At 44.9% G+C, this 19,121-nt stretch overlaps 1 protein-coding gene across 9 annotated transcripts in view; it reads left to right on the top strand.

The window, feature by feature from the left end:
• Positions 1-5,355: 5,355 nt before the first annotated feature.
• Positions 5,356-19,121, top strand: part of arfgef1 (ADP-ribosylation factor guanine nucleotide-exchange factor 1 (brefeldin A-inhibited)) — a 280,401-nt gene continuing 266,635 nt past the window's right edge. For 8 of the 9 annotated variants that reach the window (XM_038809540.1, XM_038809538.1, XM_038809539.1 and 5 more), the window contains exon 1: positions 5,357-5,800. In XM_038809540.1, the coding sequence (XP_038665468.1) occupies positions 5,677-5,800 (124 nt within the window). In that variant the 5' untranslated portion in view covers positions 5,357-5,676. Of the gene's footprint in view, positions 5,801-19,121 lie in introns of all 9 variants that reach the window. The other variant, XR_005462112.1, reaches the window with a different exon arrangement.

The raw sequence follows: 19,121 nt of genomic DNA, 5'->3' as shown, positions 1-19,121 counted from the left end.
AGCGCAGAAAGAGACCATTTGGTCCATTGAGTCTGCACCGACACTCTGAAAGAGCACCCTATCTCGGCTCGCTCCCGCACACTATCCCTGTAGCCTACACATCTTTGTTCACTAAGGGGCAATTTAGCATGGCTAGTCCATGTCACCTGTATCAAATTGAAGGAAAAAGCATACAAAGTGGCAAAGATTAGTGGGAGACTAGAGGACTGGGAAATCTTTCGGGGGCAACAGAAAGCTACTAAAAAAGCTATAAAGAGTAAGATAGATTACAAGAGTAAACTTGCTCAGAATATAAAAACAGATAGTAAAAGTTTCTACAAATATATAAAACAAAAAAGAGCAGCTAAGGTAAATATTGGTCCTTTAGAGGATAAGAAGGGTGATTTAATAATGGGAGATGAGGAAATGGCTGAGGAACTGAACAGGTTTTTTGGGTCGGCCTTCACAGTGGAAGACAGAAATAACATGCCAGTGACTGATAGAAATGAGGCTATGACAGGTGAGGACCTTAAGATGATTGCTATCACTAAGGAGGTAGTGATGGGCAAGCTAATAGGGCTAAGGGTAGACAAGTCTCCTAGCCCTGATGGAATGCATCCCAGAGTGCTAAAAGAGATGGCTAGGGAAATTGCAAATGCACTAGTGATAATTTACCTAAATTAACTAGACTCTGGGGTGGTCCCGGCATATTGGAAATGAGCAAACGTGACACCACTGTTTAAAAAGGGAGGTAGGCAGAAAGCGGGTAATTATAGGCCAGTAAGCTTAACTTCGGTAGTAGGGAAGATGCTGGAATCTATCATCAAATAAGAAATAGCAAGGCATTTGGATGGAAATTGTCCCATTGCGTAGACGCAGCATGGGTTCATAAAGGGCAGGTCGTGCCTAACAAATTTAGTGGAATTTTTTGAGGACATTACCAGAGCGGTAGATAACGGGGAGCCAATGGATGTGGTATATCTGGATTTCCAGAAAGCCTTTAACAAGGTGCCACACAAAAGGTTGCTGCACAAGATAAAGATGCATGGCATTAAGGGTAAAGTAGTAGCATGGATAGAGGATTGGTTAATTAATAGAAAGCAAAGAGTGGGGATTAATGGGTGTTTCTCTGGTTGGCAATCAGTAGCTAGTGGTGTCCCTCAGGGATCAGTGTTGGGCCCACAATTGTTCACAATTTACATAGATGATTTGGAGTTGGGGACCAAGGGCAATGTGTCCAAGTTTGCAGACGACACTAAGGTGAGTGGTAAAGCAAAAAGTGCAGAGGATACCGGAAGTCTGCAGAGGGATTTGGATAGGTTAAGTGATTGGGCTAGGGTCTGACAGATGGAATACAATGTTGACAAATGTGAGGTTATCCATTTTGGTAGGAATAACAGCAAAAGTGATTATTATTTAAATGATAAAATATTAAAACATGCTGCTGTGCAGAGAAACCTGGGTGTGCTCGTGCATGAGTCGTAAAAAGTTGGTTTACAGGTGCAACAGGTGATTAAGAAAGCGAATGGAATTTTGTCCTTCATTGCTAGAGGGATGGAGTTTAAGACTAGGGAGGTTATGCTGCAATTGTATAAGATGTTAGTGAGGCCACACCTGGAGTATTGTGTTCAGTTTTGGTCTCCTTACCTGAGAAAGGACGTACTGGGGCTGGAGGGTGTGCAGAGGAGATTCACTTGGTTAATCCCAGAGCTGAAGGGGTTGGATTACGAGGAGAGGTTGAGTAGACTGGGACTGTACTCGTTGGAATTTAGAAGGATGAGGGGGGATCTTATAGAAACATATAGAATTATGAAGGAAATAGATAGGATAGATGCGGGCAGGTTGTTTCCACTGGCGGGTGAAAGCAGAACTAGGGGGCATAGCCTCAAAATAAGGGGAAGTAGATTTAGGACTGAGTTTAGGAGGAACTTCTTTACCCAAAGGGTTGTGAATCTATGGAATTCCTTGCCCAGTGAAGCAATTGAGGCTCCTTCATTAAATGTTTTTAAGATAAAGATAGATAGTTTTTTGAAGAATAAAGGGATCAAGGGTTATGGTGTTCAGGCCGGAAAGTGGAACTGAGTCCACAAAAGATCAGCCATGATCTCATTGTATGGCGGAGCAGGCTCGAGGGGCCATATGGCCTACTCCTGCTCATAGTTCTTATGTTCTTTCTACATTTGGACATGGACTGCTTCTGTATCTGAGAAATCATGAATGGTGCTTAACCTTGTGCAATCATAAACAAACAGTCCCACTTTGACCTTGATGATGCAGCTGAAAATAGTTGGGTCTAGCACATTATCCCGAGGAACTCCTGCAGTGTTGTCCTGGGATGGAGATGATTGATTTCCAACAACCACAATATCTTCTTTTGAGCTAGGTATGTCTCTAACCAGCATATTCCCATTGACTCCAGTTTTGCTCAGGCTCCTTGATGCCATACCCGGTCAAATGCTGCCCTGATATTAAAGGCATTCACTCTACCCTGACTCTGGAGTTCAGTTCTTTTGTCCATGTTTGAACCAAGGTTGTAATTAGGTCAGGAGCTGAGTGATTCTGGCAGAACCCAAACTGAGCATCAGTGAGCAGGTTGTTGCTCAGCAAATGCTGCACTGTTGATGAGTCCTTCCATCACTTTCTTGAGCCCTCCGATCAATTTACTGATGATCAAGAGCATGCTGATGGGACGTTAAATTGCCTGGTTGGATTTGTCCTGCTTTTTGTGTACAGGACATAGCTGAGCAATATTCGACATTTCTGGACAGATGCCAGTGTTGTGGTGTAGCCCTGGCCCTAAGCCCACTGGGAAATATGGCCATGTTAAAAGAGACACTATCGCCTGATGGGTACTTGTAAAGGTACCAGCGAAGTGAAGACACCAGCAAGGCCTGATGGTGAAATAGGTTAACTCTGTATCAGTATAAGTGGCATAAACCGTCTGAGTCTGCAGTGAAAAACAGAATGTGCAGTCAAGGAGTGAGCACGGGAACTGATTGGGCATGGGTGTTGCTATGCCTTGGACAGTGATTAAACACTGTACCCTGTGTATAGTGCTCCTGAGAAGAAATATGACCCCTGAGTGAGTCACGGCTCTTTGAGCATTCGTGATCAGAAAAGACATTGATTGGTTCGTGCTGTCCTGTGAGCACATGACCGGGAGCATGAGATCGGTGCCAGAAAGATCTGTATAAGGAGGAAAGACAAAGAGATTTAATCAGTGAAACCTTGAGGAACAACATTGCAGAGAGAAGAAGCCTCAAGCATTCAGCTTAAAGCAGTCTGATTCCCACTTGTGCCTGGCCAGTGCCATGGGGTAATGACATCCTCCACAAGTCCACTACTAGAAGTTTGATTAGTATTAACAGTTTAATCTATGTATGTTAACATGAAGTGGCATCAAAAGAAGGTACAATCATTTATGTGCTTTCGATGTAGTGTGTGGCAGAACCTCTCGCAATAGTAATAAGCTCTGGGATTTTATATTGTGTTCAATGAAGAAGTGATTTGATTTAAAGTTGAAGATGTTGTGTCTATCAATCAACTGGAGCGATGGTCCCAGTCAACAGTGGCTTTACCAGAACAGCCCAACTAGGGGCGTGATGAGTTATGTAGCACAAGTCAGCCTATAGTCAGGGCCCTTAGCCTTCAGCTGTTTCTTGATATCACATAGAGTGGATCGAATTGGCTGAAAACTGGCACCTGTGATGCTGGGCACCTCCGGAGAAGGACGGAATGGATCATTCACTCAGCACTTTTGGCTGAAGAATGTTGCAAATACTTCAGCCTTATCTTTTGCATCTATGTGCTCTCCCATCACTGAGGATGGAGATATTTATGGAACCTTCTCTGCCAGTGAGTTGTTTAATTGTCGATCCAGACTCGGTCGAGCAGCTATGTTCTTTAGAACTCAGGCAGTTCGGTCAGTAGCGGTGCTACCGAGCTACTCTTGGTGATGGGCATTGAAGTCCCCCACCCAGAATACATTCTACACCCTTGCCATTCAGTGCTTCCTTCAAGTGGTGTTCAACATGGAGGAGTACTGATTCATCACCTGGTGTGCAGGGGAAAAGGGGGACACATGGTAATCTGCAAGAGGTTTACTTGCCCATATTTGACTTGATCCGATAAGACTTCATATGACGATGAGTCAATGTTGAGGACTTACAGGGCATTTCCCATCTGACTTTATACACTGTGCCTGCCGGTGTGACAGGACATAATCAGGGATGGTGATGTCTGAGACATTATCTTTAAGATATAATTCCATGAGAATGACTGTCAGGCTATTGCTTTACTTGTCTGTGGGACAGTTCCTCCAATTTTGGCACTAGCCCATAGATGCTAGTAAGGATTTTGCAAGGTCAATAGGGTTGAGTTTGTTCTTGCTGTGTGGTCTCTTTTGGTTTCATTCCTTCTCGGCTTTTTAGCGGTTTGATACAACTGAGTGCTTTGCTTGGCTATTTCAGAGGGCGTTTAAGAGCCAACACATTGTTGTGGACCTAGTCACATGTAGGCCAGACAGGGTAAGGACAGCAGAAGACAGCATTAGTGAACCAGGTGGGTTTTTAATGCAAAATAACCAGAGTGGGATTCAAACCGAGATCCCTGGATTTCTCATCCAGTGACAATACCATTATGCCACTGCCTCTTCTTTCAAATATGTTCAGCATCTTCATATTTCTTTCCTATCCTATTGAATGTTTTACACACCTTATTAGTGTCTGTTTTGTTTCCCTCTTTTGTGAAACCAGACGTAGTCATTGAAAATCGTGTCAATTTCTTGCACCTTGTCATATTTGACAGAAAGATGAGCTTCCGGCCACATATCCAAGCCATCACTGAGGACCGCCTACTCTGTAATATCGCCTCGCCCCGCCCCGCCCCGCCCCTGCCTTATCTAATTGAATTTACCTTTTAGTGTTATTTCTCTCACCCCATCCTGTTTAAAATATTTGCATGGCGATGGTGCTATCTCCCTTTTCTAAAAATATTGGTTCAGCTCCTTAAATAAAATGTAACGTGCAGCCGTTTCATCTCTTGGAACTGTATTGTAATGAAATCCTTAACAAGTGACGGAAATTGGAGTGGTATTGTTCTCGCCCAGCTTTCTGATATTGAAACCGATCCACCAAGAATCTGCCATTCGGTGCAGATACGTGCGAATTGAAAGCGGGCACTTTCCACCAGAAGTGTTTTGCTTCTTTCTTCCACATTTATGCACATGTTGCGAAACAAGTGGCGTTGCAGGTTGATGAGGAAGTGTGCCATCATTTGCACCGCCCGCCCGGGTGCGCGCTGCTCCGTGGATGAGGAAGTGAGCGCGCGCGATCCCGGGAGCCCGGAGCCGCCGCCGCGCGCTCCGCCCTCTGCTGCAGCCCGGCTCTGACGCTGCTTCCTTCCAACATGGCGGCGGAGGCTCGCTAATGGAGGAGCTCGGCCACCACCACAACCCCTCTCCCCCGCAAGAAGCCGTCAAACTCTGGCGAATAATCTAGATCACTGTCATCAGCTCCCAGCTCCGTCCGGATCGCCGGCATCGTTTTTTCCTCCTCGCCCCAGCCACCCCCACCTTTGCTACTCGCGCTGTTCTTCAGGGGTAAAAGGAGAGAGATAAATAAATTAATCATATTCGAAAAATCCAACAGGAGAGAAGGAGGAAAAGAGTCTCGGGCCGCTTCGAGTGGGTAGCACGTCATGTACGAGGGGAAAAAGACGAAGAATATGTTTCTCACTCGGGCGCTTGAGAAGATTTTGGCCGACAAGGAGGTGAAGAAGGCGCATCACTCTCAGCTGCGCAAAGCCTGTGAGGTGGCATTGGGTGAGAGGCATCTTTTATATATTTATAATAGACACAGGGCGCGGAGGTTTCAATTTACAAAGGCACTGCGAACATTAACAAAACAATTTCTAGTTCCAGCGTCAATACTTCATGTCTAAGATATTTTCACGTGCTTCTAAGAATAGGCTAGTGTCAAGTGCAGGGTTCAAGACATCTTGAATAAGGCAATTTCAAGGTATTGTATCGATAAATACAAAAAAATGAACACCGACGTTGCATTACACTTAAAACATATAAAAAACAAAAACAAAGTTGAATGGAAGCTGCTGGCATATGATATTACAAGGAAGCAAGGTGAACTTTGTTTACAAGGGGAAAGTACATGATAATATGGATAAGACTCCTAGGAAGTTTAAAGGCAGTGTGATGTTAAAGGCAGTGTGATGGCATATGCCTCCCTACTCTACATGTGTTTGGGGAGGGAGAGGAAAAGATGATTACTGTTAATTGATGTGGGGTTGGAGCCTGGACCAGGTGACAAGCTGACAAATAGAAAATTAATTTTGTTTCCCAAATGTTATCTATCATATGAAGGTTATCAATTTCACAGAAACTGAAATATCTGCTGTTGAATGATTAACTTACTGTAAAATCAAATGAAAATTGAACAGTTATTTTTCAATAGGGTAATGGGAATGTCTGAGTAATATGTGAGGTTATCGATTTACTTAGTGAGGGAAATGGTGTTTCACCCGAAGGGCGCATATGTTTTAATGATCGAGAACTTTGTTTTACTATGTAACTGGAAGTTGTTTGTATTCTCTCTGGAATTTGACATGACTTTTGATGCCATAGTGATGAATTGTACAACTACTGTAACTGATTGAACTACAGACTCATTTACCACAAACAATGCATAAGGTTGAGACAGGTGTTAACTGATGAGTACAATTCATATTTGAAGCAGAGTACCATATGCTCATCAATGACATTTTCCAGTATTTTTACAGCATACAACCATATGGTTTTGGAGTGACTCATGTTGTTCTGCCTTTTTTCATTCAGGTTGCTGCTGAGCACAGGCTAGATTAATTATATTTTTTGTGAAATACTGGATTTGAGGATCTTTAATGAGGAGGCCACAGAAGGCAGAGGGTTTACCATTGGCACTGAGTTATTTATAAACCTGTTAACTTTTTAGACTAATGCCCATGAGAATGAATCTTGAAGTAATGATGAAACGTAGTAAATTAATACCTGATTGGAATGGCTGGCCTTGGTTAGTGTGCCCTTGGTATGCAAAGTATGTTGAATATAGAGAATGAAGAGTTTTTGGCTTGGGTTGGTTTGATGTTGAAGAAGAGAACTGAAATCGAAGCGACAAATTAATGGAGCAAAATGCTGACCCAGTCTGTTGCGTGTGGAAACTGTAGGAGATGTAACTTAGCTAAATTAATTATTAATTGAATCAACCTTTCAGTCTAACACTAGAACATTCTATAACACTGTATAGTTTGTTTTAGTTATGTTGATCGCTTTCCCAAATATTTCAGCTTTTATTTTGCTGTAACTTGTCTGCTTCATCACCATTTCTACAAACGCACAGCTGGGAGTACAGAGATATTAGTGAGTTCAGAGCTTTTCACAACACGATTCATTCAGCCTCACCTTCAGCATTAAGGCTACAATGCTGTAGTTTGAAGTTATAATTTTACGGTAATAATCCATGTGATTGTCATAAAGATTAAAAAGAAAAACTGCTATTTATTGAATGAACATTTTATTGCACCAAGAGCAGCAGCTTTTGAAAAGTAATTATATTTCATGATCCACTTTAGAAGGGGCTGGTATAGCACAGGGCTAAATCGCTGGTTTTGAAAGCAGATCAAGGCAGGCCAGCAGCACAGTTCAATTCCTGTACCAGCCTCCCCGAACAGGCACTGGAATGTGGCGACTAGGGGCTTTTCACAGTACCTTCATTTGAAGCCTACTTATGACAAGCGATTTTCATTTCATTTTTTTTCAATTGAAATTTATTCCATTCAGTATATTTAAAATGGTTACGGGAACATGATTTCTCTTGTCTGGTTTCTGGACATTCCGATTCTGGAGCTCAGGAAAGTAAGATAGTATTTTAAATTCTGTTGCAGTCAAATGAGAAGCACGAGGATGGTTTCTCTGACCACTCGGAGTAACTTATTTGCTGTTATAATTTATAAGCGCCTCCTTCCCTGTTGCCTGATAAGTTAGAATGCACATAGCCTTTTCCCTGTTTGAGAGGGCGTAGGGCCTATCGGGGACGATCTCTCGTGGATTGTTGGAGCTAAACAGGTAAATTGTGCGTTGTCATGGATAGTGGGGCGAAGTGTGTTGACTTTTTTTCCTCTATCTCATCTGCACCAAATCGGTTTGTCAGAACATAAGCATCTGCTGTTTTCCGGCAGTATTTCGATCGCTGCTTACCGCCAGCTTTGACTGTAAACGAAATCCAATACAAAGTCCGTTTTTAAATCTAATCTTTTTAAAAAATGATATTATTGAGCCAGAACGGTATTTAAACCACGAACTGATACAGTGGTCAGGGGATTTTCTTGTAGTTGATGTTGATGAACCACGATTGAAGGGGATGTTGGAATGAATGGTTCAATATCGAGTAATTTGATCGGTTCATGTTTTACTTCCGGGTGTAGCAATAAAATGCACGAGAAACATCGCTTTCTCAATTGACTGGATTATTTGCTTTCTCTGTTTCTTAATCGGGTGTTTAGATTTCGTCGATTCATTGCTTTTTAAATCCCACCTAAAGCTGTTAACAGCATCATTGCCGTACGATTGCGTTGAGCACACGTATATTCGCTTTTACCAATAAGAGTAGGAGAGAGACAGAGGGAAAGTATCCACATAACTCTGGATACTGTAGCGGTTTATCAACATGCTGCATAACATATTGCCAGGATATTTCTCCCGATATTGCTAGGATTTCCAACAAAATAATCCCTTCAATTTTGTTTTAAAGTTTGTGATAAAAGCATCACTGCAACCAGCTTTTTAATGAGTTACAAAGTAATGCATCTTGCAAGTGCATTCTACAAAGAAAATTTTAATTTACTCATACCTTTCAGGACCTCAGGATGTCCTAAAGTACTTTGCAGCCAATGAGGTACTTGAAAAGTAGGAAAAGCAGTGGTAAATTTGCGCTCAGTAAACTTCCGCAAACTGCAATGATAATGACCTGATATTTTTGTGTTAAAATCCAGGTCTGGCAGCATCTGTGGACCGAGAAACATAGTTGACATTTTGAGTCCATATGGCTTATTCAGAGCTGGAGAGGTAGAAATGGGGTTTATACTGTTGACGAGGGGTGGAGCAGGTGAAGCAAAATCGATCAGGGATGGGTTAGAGCTCAGGGGATATTTGACAAAGATGTCATGGATAGAAGACAACGGGGTAGTAATAGTGTTAAAGACTAAGCAAATGCTAATACTGGCAAAGATCAGATAGCTAATCTCCCACTAATTCCTGACTTATTTTGTTCCACCTCTCTCGTAAACCGTGGACAATACAGCATTCCCTCAGGACTGCACTGGAGTGTCTGCCTAGATTTTGTTTGTGCTCAAGACATGGAGTGAGACGTGAACCCACAATGTTCTGACTTAAAGTGGCAAAGGTGTTACTAACTGTGCCCTGTCTGATACTGTGACACCACTAGTCAGAGGTAACTTGAATTTGTTACGACCAAAATATAATTCTGTACAATGCCTTTTGGAGGAAGTTGGCCATATTTTTGACTGGCCCTCATTTTAAATGGGCGGCATGGCAGCACAGTGGTTAGCACCGTTGCTTCATAGCGCCAGGGACCTGGGTTCGATTCCCGGCTTGGTTCACTGTCTGTGCGGAGTCGGCACGTTCTCCCTGTGTCTGCATGGGTTTCCTCTGGGTGCTCCAGTTTCCTCCCACAAGTCTCGAAAAACGTGCTTGTGAGGTGAATTTGACATTCTGAATTCTCCCTCAATGGGCCTGAACAGGCGTCGGAGTGTGACGACTGGGGATTTTCACAGTAACTTCATTGCAGTGATAATGTAAGCCTACTTGGGACACTAATAAAGATTATTATTAAATGAAGATAGGCGAAACTGACTTGTTATGCTTGCATTGAAAGAATGGTGCATCATTTGGATGGGCTTTTGTTTTTCCTTAAATGTATTTATTCCAAACATGTAAAAGCAGCAACAGAAACAAAAACGCACTCCACAAACTCTCAGTCCACAGTTTGTACAATTTTTCCTCTTTTGTCCCCCCACCCCCCCCACGATGAACAGTTCCTCAAACGTTGTCAAGAACAACCCCTGCCTTGTCTCAAAGCCCTCCACTGACCCCCTCAACTCAAATTTAATCTTTTCCAACCAGAGAAAGTTGTACAAGTCTCCCAGCCAGGCCGTATCAAATTTAGCAAGATCATTTGCCGGGCAATTAGAGAGGCAACGGTACTTCCAATACCCCACAGGTCTCCACCATTGGGTCTGGCCTGAATTCCACCCCACAATTTCAGATAGTGTCCCAAACACCGCTTCCCGGTATCTCTTCAATTTCTCGCAACCCCCAGAACATATGCGCATGATTCGCCGGCCCTCGCCCAGACTTCTCGCACTCATCGGCCACCCCTTGGAAGAACCCCTCACCTGCATATATCGAAGTTCACTCCCCTCGGCAACTCAAACCTCTCCTGCAACTCTTCCAGATCTGCAAACTTCCCTTCTAAATACAAGTCCCTCACCAACCCCTTGTCTTTCCACTTCTTCCCCCACATCCCAGCCATCTCCCCTGGCTTAAACCTGTGGTGCCAGCACAGTGGTGTCAACGCCGACATCCCCTCCAACTTAAAGTGTCTCCGCAGCTGATTCCACACCCTAAACATCGACTGTACCACCGGGCTCCCCTTATACTTCCCTGGCCACCCTTTGTCACTTCGAGCTAAACCCCGAGTAAAACACTTGTCCCACCCATCCCTTCCGCAAACTAACCAGATCCTTCACCTGGACCTGTGTCTCCTGTAAAAAGATCACCTCCGCCTTCAAACTCCTCAGGTTGCAAAAACCCGAGACCTCTTAATTGGCTCATTTCACCCCTGGATGTTCCACAATACATTTTTTAATGGAGACTTACGCCTCCACACCCCTCTACTGTCTGCCATTACCCCCTTCCGACTCTGCCTCCTCTAATACCACCCTAAACCGGGCCCATCCACGATGGCTCACCGCCCATGACCACGCTCAGTCTCCAACTCTGCCACATCGTGATTCCACCCCCCCCCCGCGATCTCCTCCCCCACCTTGCCTCCGTTCACCAGCAGTACCTGCCAAAGGGCAGCTCACCACTCGATCACCCTTACACATCCCTTTGCCTGTCCCCCCCACCAGTCCCTCCTTGGCCTGTGCAAATGGCCCCCCTACCCACCTGAATGCCCCTCAGCTGGCCACCTCACCCAGTGGGTACAGGGCCAAGCCAGGTGGAGAGGAATGGGATATGGGACATTTTTTGGAAGGGTTGGAGTTTCCAAGGAAGAGAGGAGGCAGGCATTGGAGGAGCTGCTGGGGTTGAGGGAGATGATACACACCCCTTATCCGTAAAGAAAAAACATCCAAAATCGCAAATTGTCCTCTCCAAAAAGGAAAACACCACAAACGGTGGGAGGGTATTGGGGAAAGGGGGGGGGTTAATTACCCCCCACAAACTTATAACTCCCCAAAGAAAAATCCCTCACTCTCCGGCAACACACAATAGCCATAACATCCAACCTTTGCAGATATAGCTCCTCCATCTCTCACCAACCCTCAGTTCTCCCCCAGTTTATGGTCCCTTATAAAGTTATTTGCTTCTTATGTTTTGAAATAATACTCCCAGCCTTCAAATGTGACCCACAGTTTCGCCGGGTACAGTACCCCAAGCCGAAACTTCCTTCGGTGCAACACAGCCTTGGCCCTGTTAAATGCAGCATGTCTCTTTGCATGATACCTCTCCCATTCACAGTCTTACTTCTCCCTGCCCCACCATAGGATCTTCTCCTTTTCCACGAACTTGTGCAACTGTGCAATCACCGTGGCAGCTCCCCTGCTCTCAACTTCTGCTTAAAAGACCTGTGGGCCCTGTTCACCTCTGGGGCCTTGTCCAGCACCCTCTCCTCCACCAACCCGGCCAGCATCCTCAACACATACTTTGTGGCGCTCGTTCCTTCCATACCCTCTGGCAAACTCACAATTTGCAGGTTCTGCAACTTGGACCCGTTCTCCTGTTCCTCGACCTTCACTCTCAGCGACCTGCATAGGTCCCCAGGATCCCCACCTCTGCTTCCAGGGACATGATCCGATCGCTCTGGTCGGACACGTCTTCTTCACCTCGTGTATACGTGGTCCCTTCTGCCTCAAGGCACTTCTTACACGGTCCATCCATCCTCAGAGGTGCTACTGCTCCCTCAATGGCTTTTGACCAGTCACTGGTCAAAATTTGTCATTGATGAAGGCCATCAACTGCTCCATCTGGGGCTTTCCCACTGGCGACAACCCTTCCCCCTCCTCCATTCTCGCAATTGTTGCTGCGTTCCAGGCCCCCTCTAACTCCTTAGCCAGGTTTTTAACTTTTTTGCTCGATCTGGTAGCCAGTAGTCATGCCAATCTTGGGGACAACCTCTCTCTCGACAGCTTCTGCACCACTTTCTTGCTGGAGCTACCCCACTAACGGGTATGAAATGCCCAAACCAACACCTTCGAGCCTGAGCTGACCTGTGTGTGTGACCATTCACTCTGTAGCTTTTGGGACTCCTCCAATCAGCTATGGACCTGCTGGAATGTTGCTGACATCCCCTTCTGAATTTCGTAGCCATACCCTATCGTTTGTCACAGGTCTGGGTAAACCTGGTTCATAGGCTCAATATTTGACTTGGACTCAGCTGGGCCCTGAGATCCAGCAGCCCTCTGACTGCTGTCTCGCCTGGGCGTACCTGGCTCCTCCTGATGTGCATCAGCAATTGCATGGTGCTTACCAGACTGTGCCCGAGAAACCTATACACAATCTTCGCCCATCAAGGTGTGTCTCTCTGCATTGGTGGATGGTGGGATTGACAGCTGTGACACATCGATGGGGGGCAGGGTAACCCTGTTGGGCCGGCACCATTGAATGGAGATTCTGTGGGGGAATAGGCCAGAATCATCGGATGGAGATTCTGTGGGAGAATAGGCCAGGACCATCGGATGGAGATTCTGCGGGGGAATAGACATGTCAGTGGGAGGGAAGGATCATTCTGTCTGGCATCAACAATTCACGTGTGACACGTCATCTGACTGGGGGCTGGTGGATCCTCACCTATACGGCGTACACCGGCCTGTACGTCGGTGACCGATCTGTCCTCGGCTGCCCCCGCGACCTCCAGGGCCAGTTCCTCGTAGGGAATGAGAACTCTGATGTCTGGCACCCTGCGTTTCCCATCTCTTGTGGGCCAACTTCTGTGGGTGTACAGCGGTAAGATTCTGAGCAAAACTCTTAGTGCATCGCGAGGGGGGTGGGTGGGGCACTACTGCTGGGCATGGGTGGGCTGGGGCACATGGAAAATCATCGTATAATTAAGCGGGGGGAGGGGCGTGGTGCCAGATCCATGCCGCGGGGGGGGGGGGGGGGGGGGGGGGTGGAGGGGGGCTGGTGCCATCTCGGCCGTGCTGCCCGGTGGAGGTAATTGATCTCCTTATGGCACTGGGTGCCGGTCCTCCTGGTGACATTCCCCAAGCCGATTGCCACTGTCACTTCCTCCCAGGCGGCACTGACTGCCCTGTGGCAGTCTCTCACGGAACAGATCATCCTGTCTGGACTCCAACTTGTCCAGCATTCTGGCCAGGCCTGTATCCCCGAATTGTGGAGTTTGTCTGTATGGTGGCATGACTGTGTGCTGTTTGGGGTTTGCTCTGCGGGATCAATATAAGTTCTGCTCCCACTTGTTTGTGGGGAGCTGGCGGGCATGGTCCTGGCAAATCAGCTGGCAGGACAATCACTTGTGGTATGAAGCCTGTGGGGCCTCGTTAAGTGGCCCAATTAATGTTTGACACCGGTGACCGGCTCACTGGGTCAACCATCAGGAAGCTCGAGGCAGTTCCTGCTCGCAACAATACTTGGAAACTTTTCTGTTAAATTGCACCCATTATTTCATCTAATAAAGTATAATGAATGTCTTCCAATGGTTTGAACTGTGTGGCACAATTGAAGGTATTTTGTTGATAAATTAAGATATTTGGGCACTCAGCTATAATAAAATAAAGATTCCAAGGCTCCTCACAACTGGATAAAAGGTAGAGGAACAATCAGCATGCTATGTAGTGATAAACACACCGCAAAACATATTGTGTTGGGGGGTTGGCACTGGTGAAAAATCCCATCCTTTTCCCCAAGAGTGGAGGAGGTCGGGTTATTGATAGTTTTCAAGGCTGGGTTAGATTCTTGATTGACAATAGAGTGCATAGGAAATTGAAGTTCATGTCACAAGCAGACCAGCCATGATATTCTTAAATGGCAGAGCAGGCCTGAGGGGGCAAATGGCCTCCTAATTCATGTGCTCATATGTTAATGTTTGGTTCAAAACATCAGGTTTTCTTGAAAGATTTTTAAGGGAAAGAGAGGTGGAAAGATGCAATGATTGCTGGGGTGGATGGGGAGAGTTCTGGAGAAACAGAACTAAATAGCTGTCGGCTTGAGCTGCAGGGTTGGTGAGTCAATGAAGCAAAGGTTCAATAAAATCATGAAAAGCTACACGAGAGGATATGAAGCTGGAGGAGATTGCAGAGGATGGAGTGAGGCTGTAAAGAAAAATAGCATAACATTTGCTTTCCTCTATGATTCATGTACAAGGATGCCCAGGTCCATCCTGAATACAACAGTAATGTGGGGATTGTTTAAGGAGTACTTGCTGCGAGTGCTGAATTGTTTTGTCCCACTGAGACAAGGAAGGAATGGTAAGGTGAAGGAGCTTTGGATGACAAGAGAAGTGGAGCTTCTAGGCAAGAGGAAGAAGGAAGCTCACGTAATGTTGAGGAAGCAAGGATCTGACTCGGCTCTAGAGGGTTACAAGGTAGCCAGGAAGGAACTCAAAAATGGACTGAGGAGAGCGAGAAGGGGGCACGAAAAAGCCTTGGCGGGAAGGATTTGGGAAAACCCCAAGGCATTCTACACTTGTGTGAGAAATAAGAGGATGATCAGAATGAGAGCAAGGCTGATTAGGGATAGTGGAGGGAACTTGTGCCTAGGGTCTGAGGATATGAAGGAGGCCCAAAATGAATACTTTGCTTCACTATTCACTAGAAAGAAGGACCTTGTTGCTCATGAGAACAGCGCAAACCAGGCTAATAGACTCGAACAGGTTGATATTAAGAAGGAGCATGTGCTTGAAATTTTGAAAAGCATCAGGATAAATAAGTCCCCTGGGCCTGACGGGATATACCCAAGGTTACTACGGGAAGCTAGCGAGGAAATTGCTGCGCCTTTGGCTATGATCTTTGCGTCCACTGGAGTAGTACCGGATTATTGGAGAGAGGCGAATGTTGTTCCCCTGTTCAAGAAAGGGAATAGGGAAATCTCTGGGAATTACAGACCCATCAGTCTTGCGTCTGTAGTGAGCAAACTATTGGAAAGGATTTTGAGATAGGATTTAAGATTATTTACAAAAACATAGTTTGATTGAAATAGTCAGCATGGCTTTGTGAGGGGCAGGTCATGCCTCACAAGCCTCATTGAATTCTTTGAGGATGTGACGAGACACTTTTATGAAGGTCGGGCAGTGGATGTGGTGTATATGAATTTCGGTAAGGCATTTGATAAGGTTCCCCATGGTAGGCTCATTCAGAAAGTTAGGGGGCATGGGATGCAGGGAAATTTGGCTGTCTGGATACAGAATTGGCTGGCCGAAAGAAGACAGCGAGTGGTAGTGGATGAAAAGTATTCCGCCTGGAGGTCGGTGACCAGTGGTGTCCCGCAAGGATCTGTTCTGGGACCTCTGCTCTTTGTGGTTTTTATAAATGACTTGGATGAGGAAGTGGAAGGGTGGGTTAGTAAGTTTGCCAATGACACGAAAGTTGGGGGAATTGGAGATGGTGTCGAGGGTTGTTGCAGGTTACAGCAGGACATTGACAGGATGAAGAGCTGGGCTGAGAAGTGGCAGATGGAGTTCAACCTTGATAAATATGAAGTGATTCATTTTGGAAGGTCAAATTTGAATGCTGAATACAGGGTTAAAGGCAGGATTCTTGGAAGTGTGGAGGAACAGAGAGATCTTGTGGTCCAGGTACGTAGATTCCCTCAAAGTTGCCACCCAGATTGATAGGGTTGGTAAGAAGATGTATGGTGTGTTGGTTTTCATCAACAGGGGGATTGAGTTTAAGAGCCGTGAGGTTTTGCTGCAGCTTTATAAAACTCTAGTTAGACCACACTTGGAATACTGTGTCCAGTTCTGGTCGCCTCATTTATAGGAAGGATGTGGATGCTTTGGAGTGGGTACAGAGGAGATTTACCAGGATGCTACCTGGACTGGAGGGCATGTCTTATGAAGAAAGGTTGAGGGAGCTAGGGCTTTTCTCACTGGAGCGAAGAAGGCAGAGGGGTGAATTGATAGAGGTGTACAAGGTGATGAGAGGCATGGATAGAGTGGATAGCCAGAGACTTTTCTCCAGGGTGGAAATGGCTGTCACGAGGGGACATAATTTTAAGGTGATTGGAGGAAGGTATAGGGGAGATGTCAGAGGCAGGTTCTTTACAGAGTGGTGGATGTGTGGAATGCACTGCCAGCAGAGGTGGTGGAGTCAGAGTCATCAGGGACATTTAAGTGACTCTTAGACAGACACATGGACAGCAGTAAATTGAAGGGGTGTAGGTTAGGTTGATCTTAGATTAGGATAAATGGTCAGCACAACATTGTGGGCTGAATGGCCTGTACTGTGCTGTTCTATGTTCTGTGTAAATACTAACTAGTCTCACCATTCAAGAAATCTTCTGTTTTTTGATCATTTCTTTGAAAATGGATAACTTTACGTTTCCCCATGTTGTTGTATTTCGTCTATCACATTGCTCACTTACCAAATCTTCTGCAGCCTCTGCATCCACCTCACTCCTACTGTTCCACCTAACTTTGTATCATCAGCTAATCTGGATATATTACGTTCAATCCCCTAATTTAAGTAATTATTCTGCTAGTTACAGCCTACCAACCTGACAATGTCCTGTGCATTGCTACTGTGTTTTAAGTCCAGTAACCAATCCTCAATCTGTGTTAATACATTACCTGCAATCCATGAGTCCTAATTTTTTGTAAAGCATCTTGAATGGCACATTATTGAATGCTGTTTAAAAATCCAAAAATACTGTTTCCATTGCTTTTGTCTTATCCGTTCCACTAGTTACATCCACAATACCAGATTTATGAATTTTTTCATAAATATGTGTTGACTTTGCTTAATCATGCTATGATTTTCTAAGTGCCTTTTACCATATCCAAAATAATAGGTTTTAGCATTTGCCTATAACTGATGAACTAACTGGCCTACAGTTTCCTGGTTTCTCTTTTCCTCCTTTTTTAAATTAGCAGAATTATGTTTGCTACTTCCCCAAATCCTTGGGAACTGTTTTAGAATCGAAGGAATTCTGGAAGACCAAAACCAGTGCGCCCGTTATGTCTGCAGCTATTGTTGTTTGAGCAATAAAAGTTGGAGAGGATACCGGGCAATATGCCCTGGAAAGTTTTGCATCTGGCTGAAAAGCCAGATGTCAAGTCCTTTGATGGCTCATTGGAAGATAGCACCTCTGTTAATACCGCACTGCAATATTAGCCTAGATTAGGGAGATTAACTCACATTCTAATTCTGAGGTAAGAGTGCTGCCACTGAGCCAAGACCCACAATGAGGTTTATGATAAGGTTTTGAGGATGAGTGTGAGAATTTTAAATTCTAATACATAGGTGGGAAGGTTATCAGGATAAAATAAATTATCATGTGATTGGGCACTTAGTATAAAGCTGGATATGGACAGTTTACAGTTGTATTTCAGACAAATTGAAAATTTTGGAAGACAAAGGATGAGGCACCAGCAAGGGAACATTTGAGTAATAGACTCTTAACAAAGGATAGATAACAATTTTGGGAGCAGAGGTTGGAGATGTTGCACAAGTAGAAATGTGAGTTTTCGCAATGGATAAGCTATTGGATTTGAAGTTTAGCCCTGGGTTAAATAGAACATCAAGTTTTTGCATGGTTCGATTCTCCCACTTGAGTGGTTGGATTGGGGGTTGTGTGATTAGCAATGTGTTGTGACTAGCAACGTGTGCGTGACGGTACCTTCACCCTTCAGGGATTGAGGTTGGTATCTTGAAATCTTAAAAAAATTAGTAAGGGGGCAGAGTTTATAGTGGGAGTCAAAAATGATGACTCATTCTTGATGTTAAGTTGGAGGAAGTCTGTGTGTGTGTTATTAGCGTGTGTTTGAAAATTTAACCTGCTTGCGGGTGATATCACTGAATGACAGTGTATAGATGAGGATGAGGGAGACGTTGGGTCATAACCATGTCAGGAGTTTTTGCTGTCGATGTAGCAATTACGTCGAGGTTGATAGTATTCAGATCAATACATTAGAGTTTCATCAAGTAGGTATTTATATTATGTATTTGAATTTGAATTTGCTTCAGTCACAGCACAGCTCTAGGTCCAGACAAGAAACAGTTCGGTTTATGATAGGCCTTGGTAACACATGACAGATATGTGGAAAGTGTAGAACTTGAGCTTTACTTACTTTGCATTGCTGTTGTAATCATAGATTCAGTACAGTATTGAAGGAGGCTATTCGGCCCATCGGGTCTGCACCCACCCCCCAAAGAGCACCTTACCTAGGTCCAACCCCACCCTATCCCCGTGACCCCGTAATCCCACCCGACCGTGGGACACTAAGGGTCAATTTTGCATTGCAATTCACCAAATCTGCACATCTTTGGCCTGTGGGAGGAAACCTGAGCACCAGGAGGAAACCCACACAGACATGAGGAGAAGGTGCAAACTCCACACAGTCGGTCGCCTGAGGTTGGAATCGAACACAGGTGCCTGGTGCTGAGACAGCAGTGCTTACCTCTGTGCCATCCCAATCTCAATACTTTTGTTAAAATGTCCTTTTATCACACTTGACTAATTTATCCTCCGGTGTAAATAAATGTTCATAAGCACTATGTGTCTTTTAGTTATGAAATGATCACTATATATTTTTGTAAAAATTTAAGGTGCATTTAGAAATTGACTGCGTAAAAATTGTTGAGGTTGCTTTGGTGAGTTAATTTTCCTTCCTTTCCCCACC

Source organism: Scyliorhinus canicula, chromosome 10 (assembly GCF_902713615.1).
Source record: "Scyliorhinus canicula chromosome 10, sScyCan1.1, whole genome shotgun sequence".
Classification (NCBI taxonomy): domain Eukaryota; kingdom Metazoa; phylum Chordata; class Chondrichthyes; order Carcharhiniformes; family Scyliorhinidae; genus Scyliorhinus; species Scyliorhinus canicula.
This window is presented reverse-complemented; position numbering and strand designations above follow the sequence as displayed.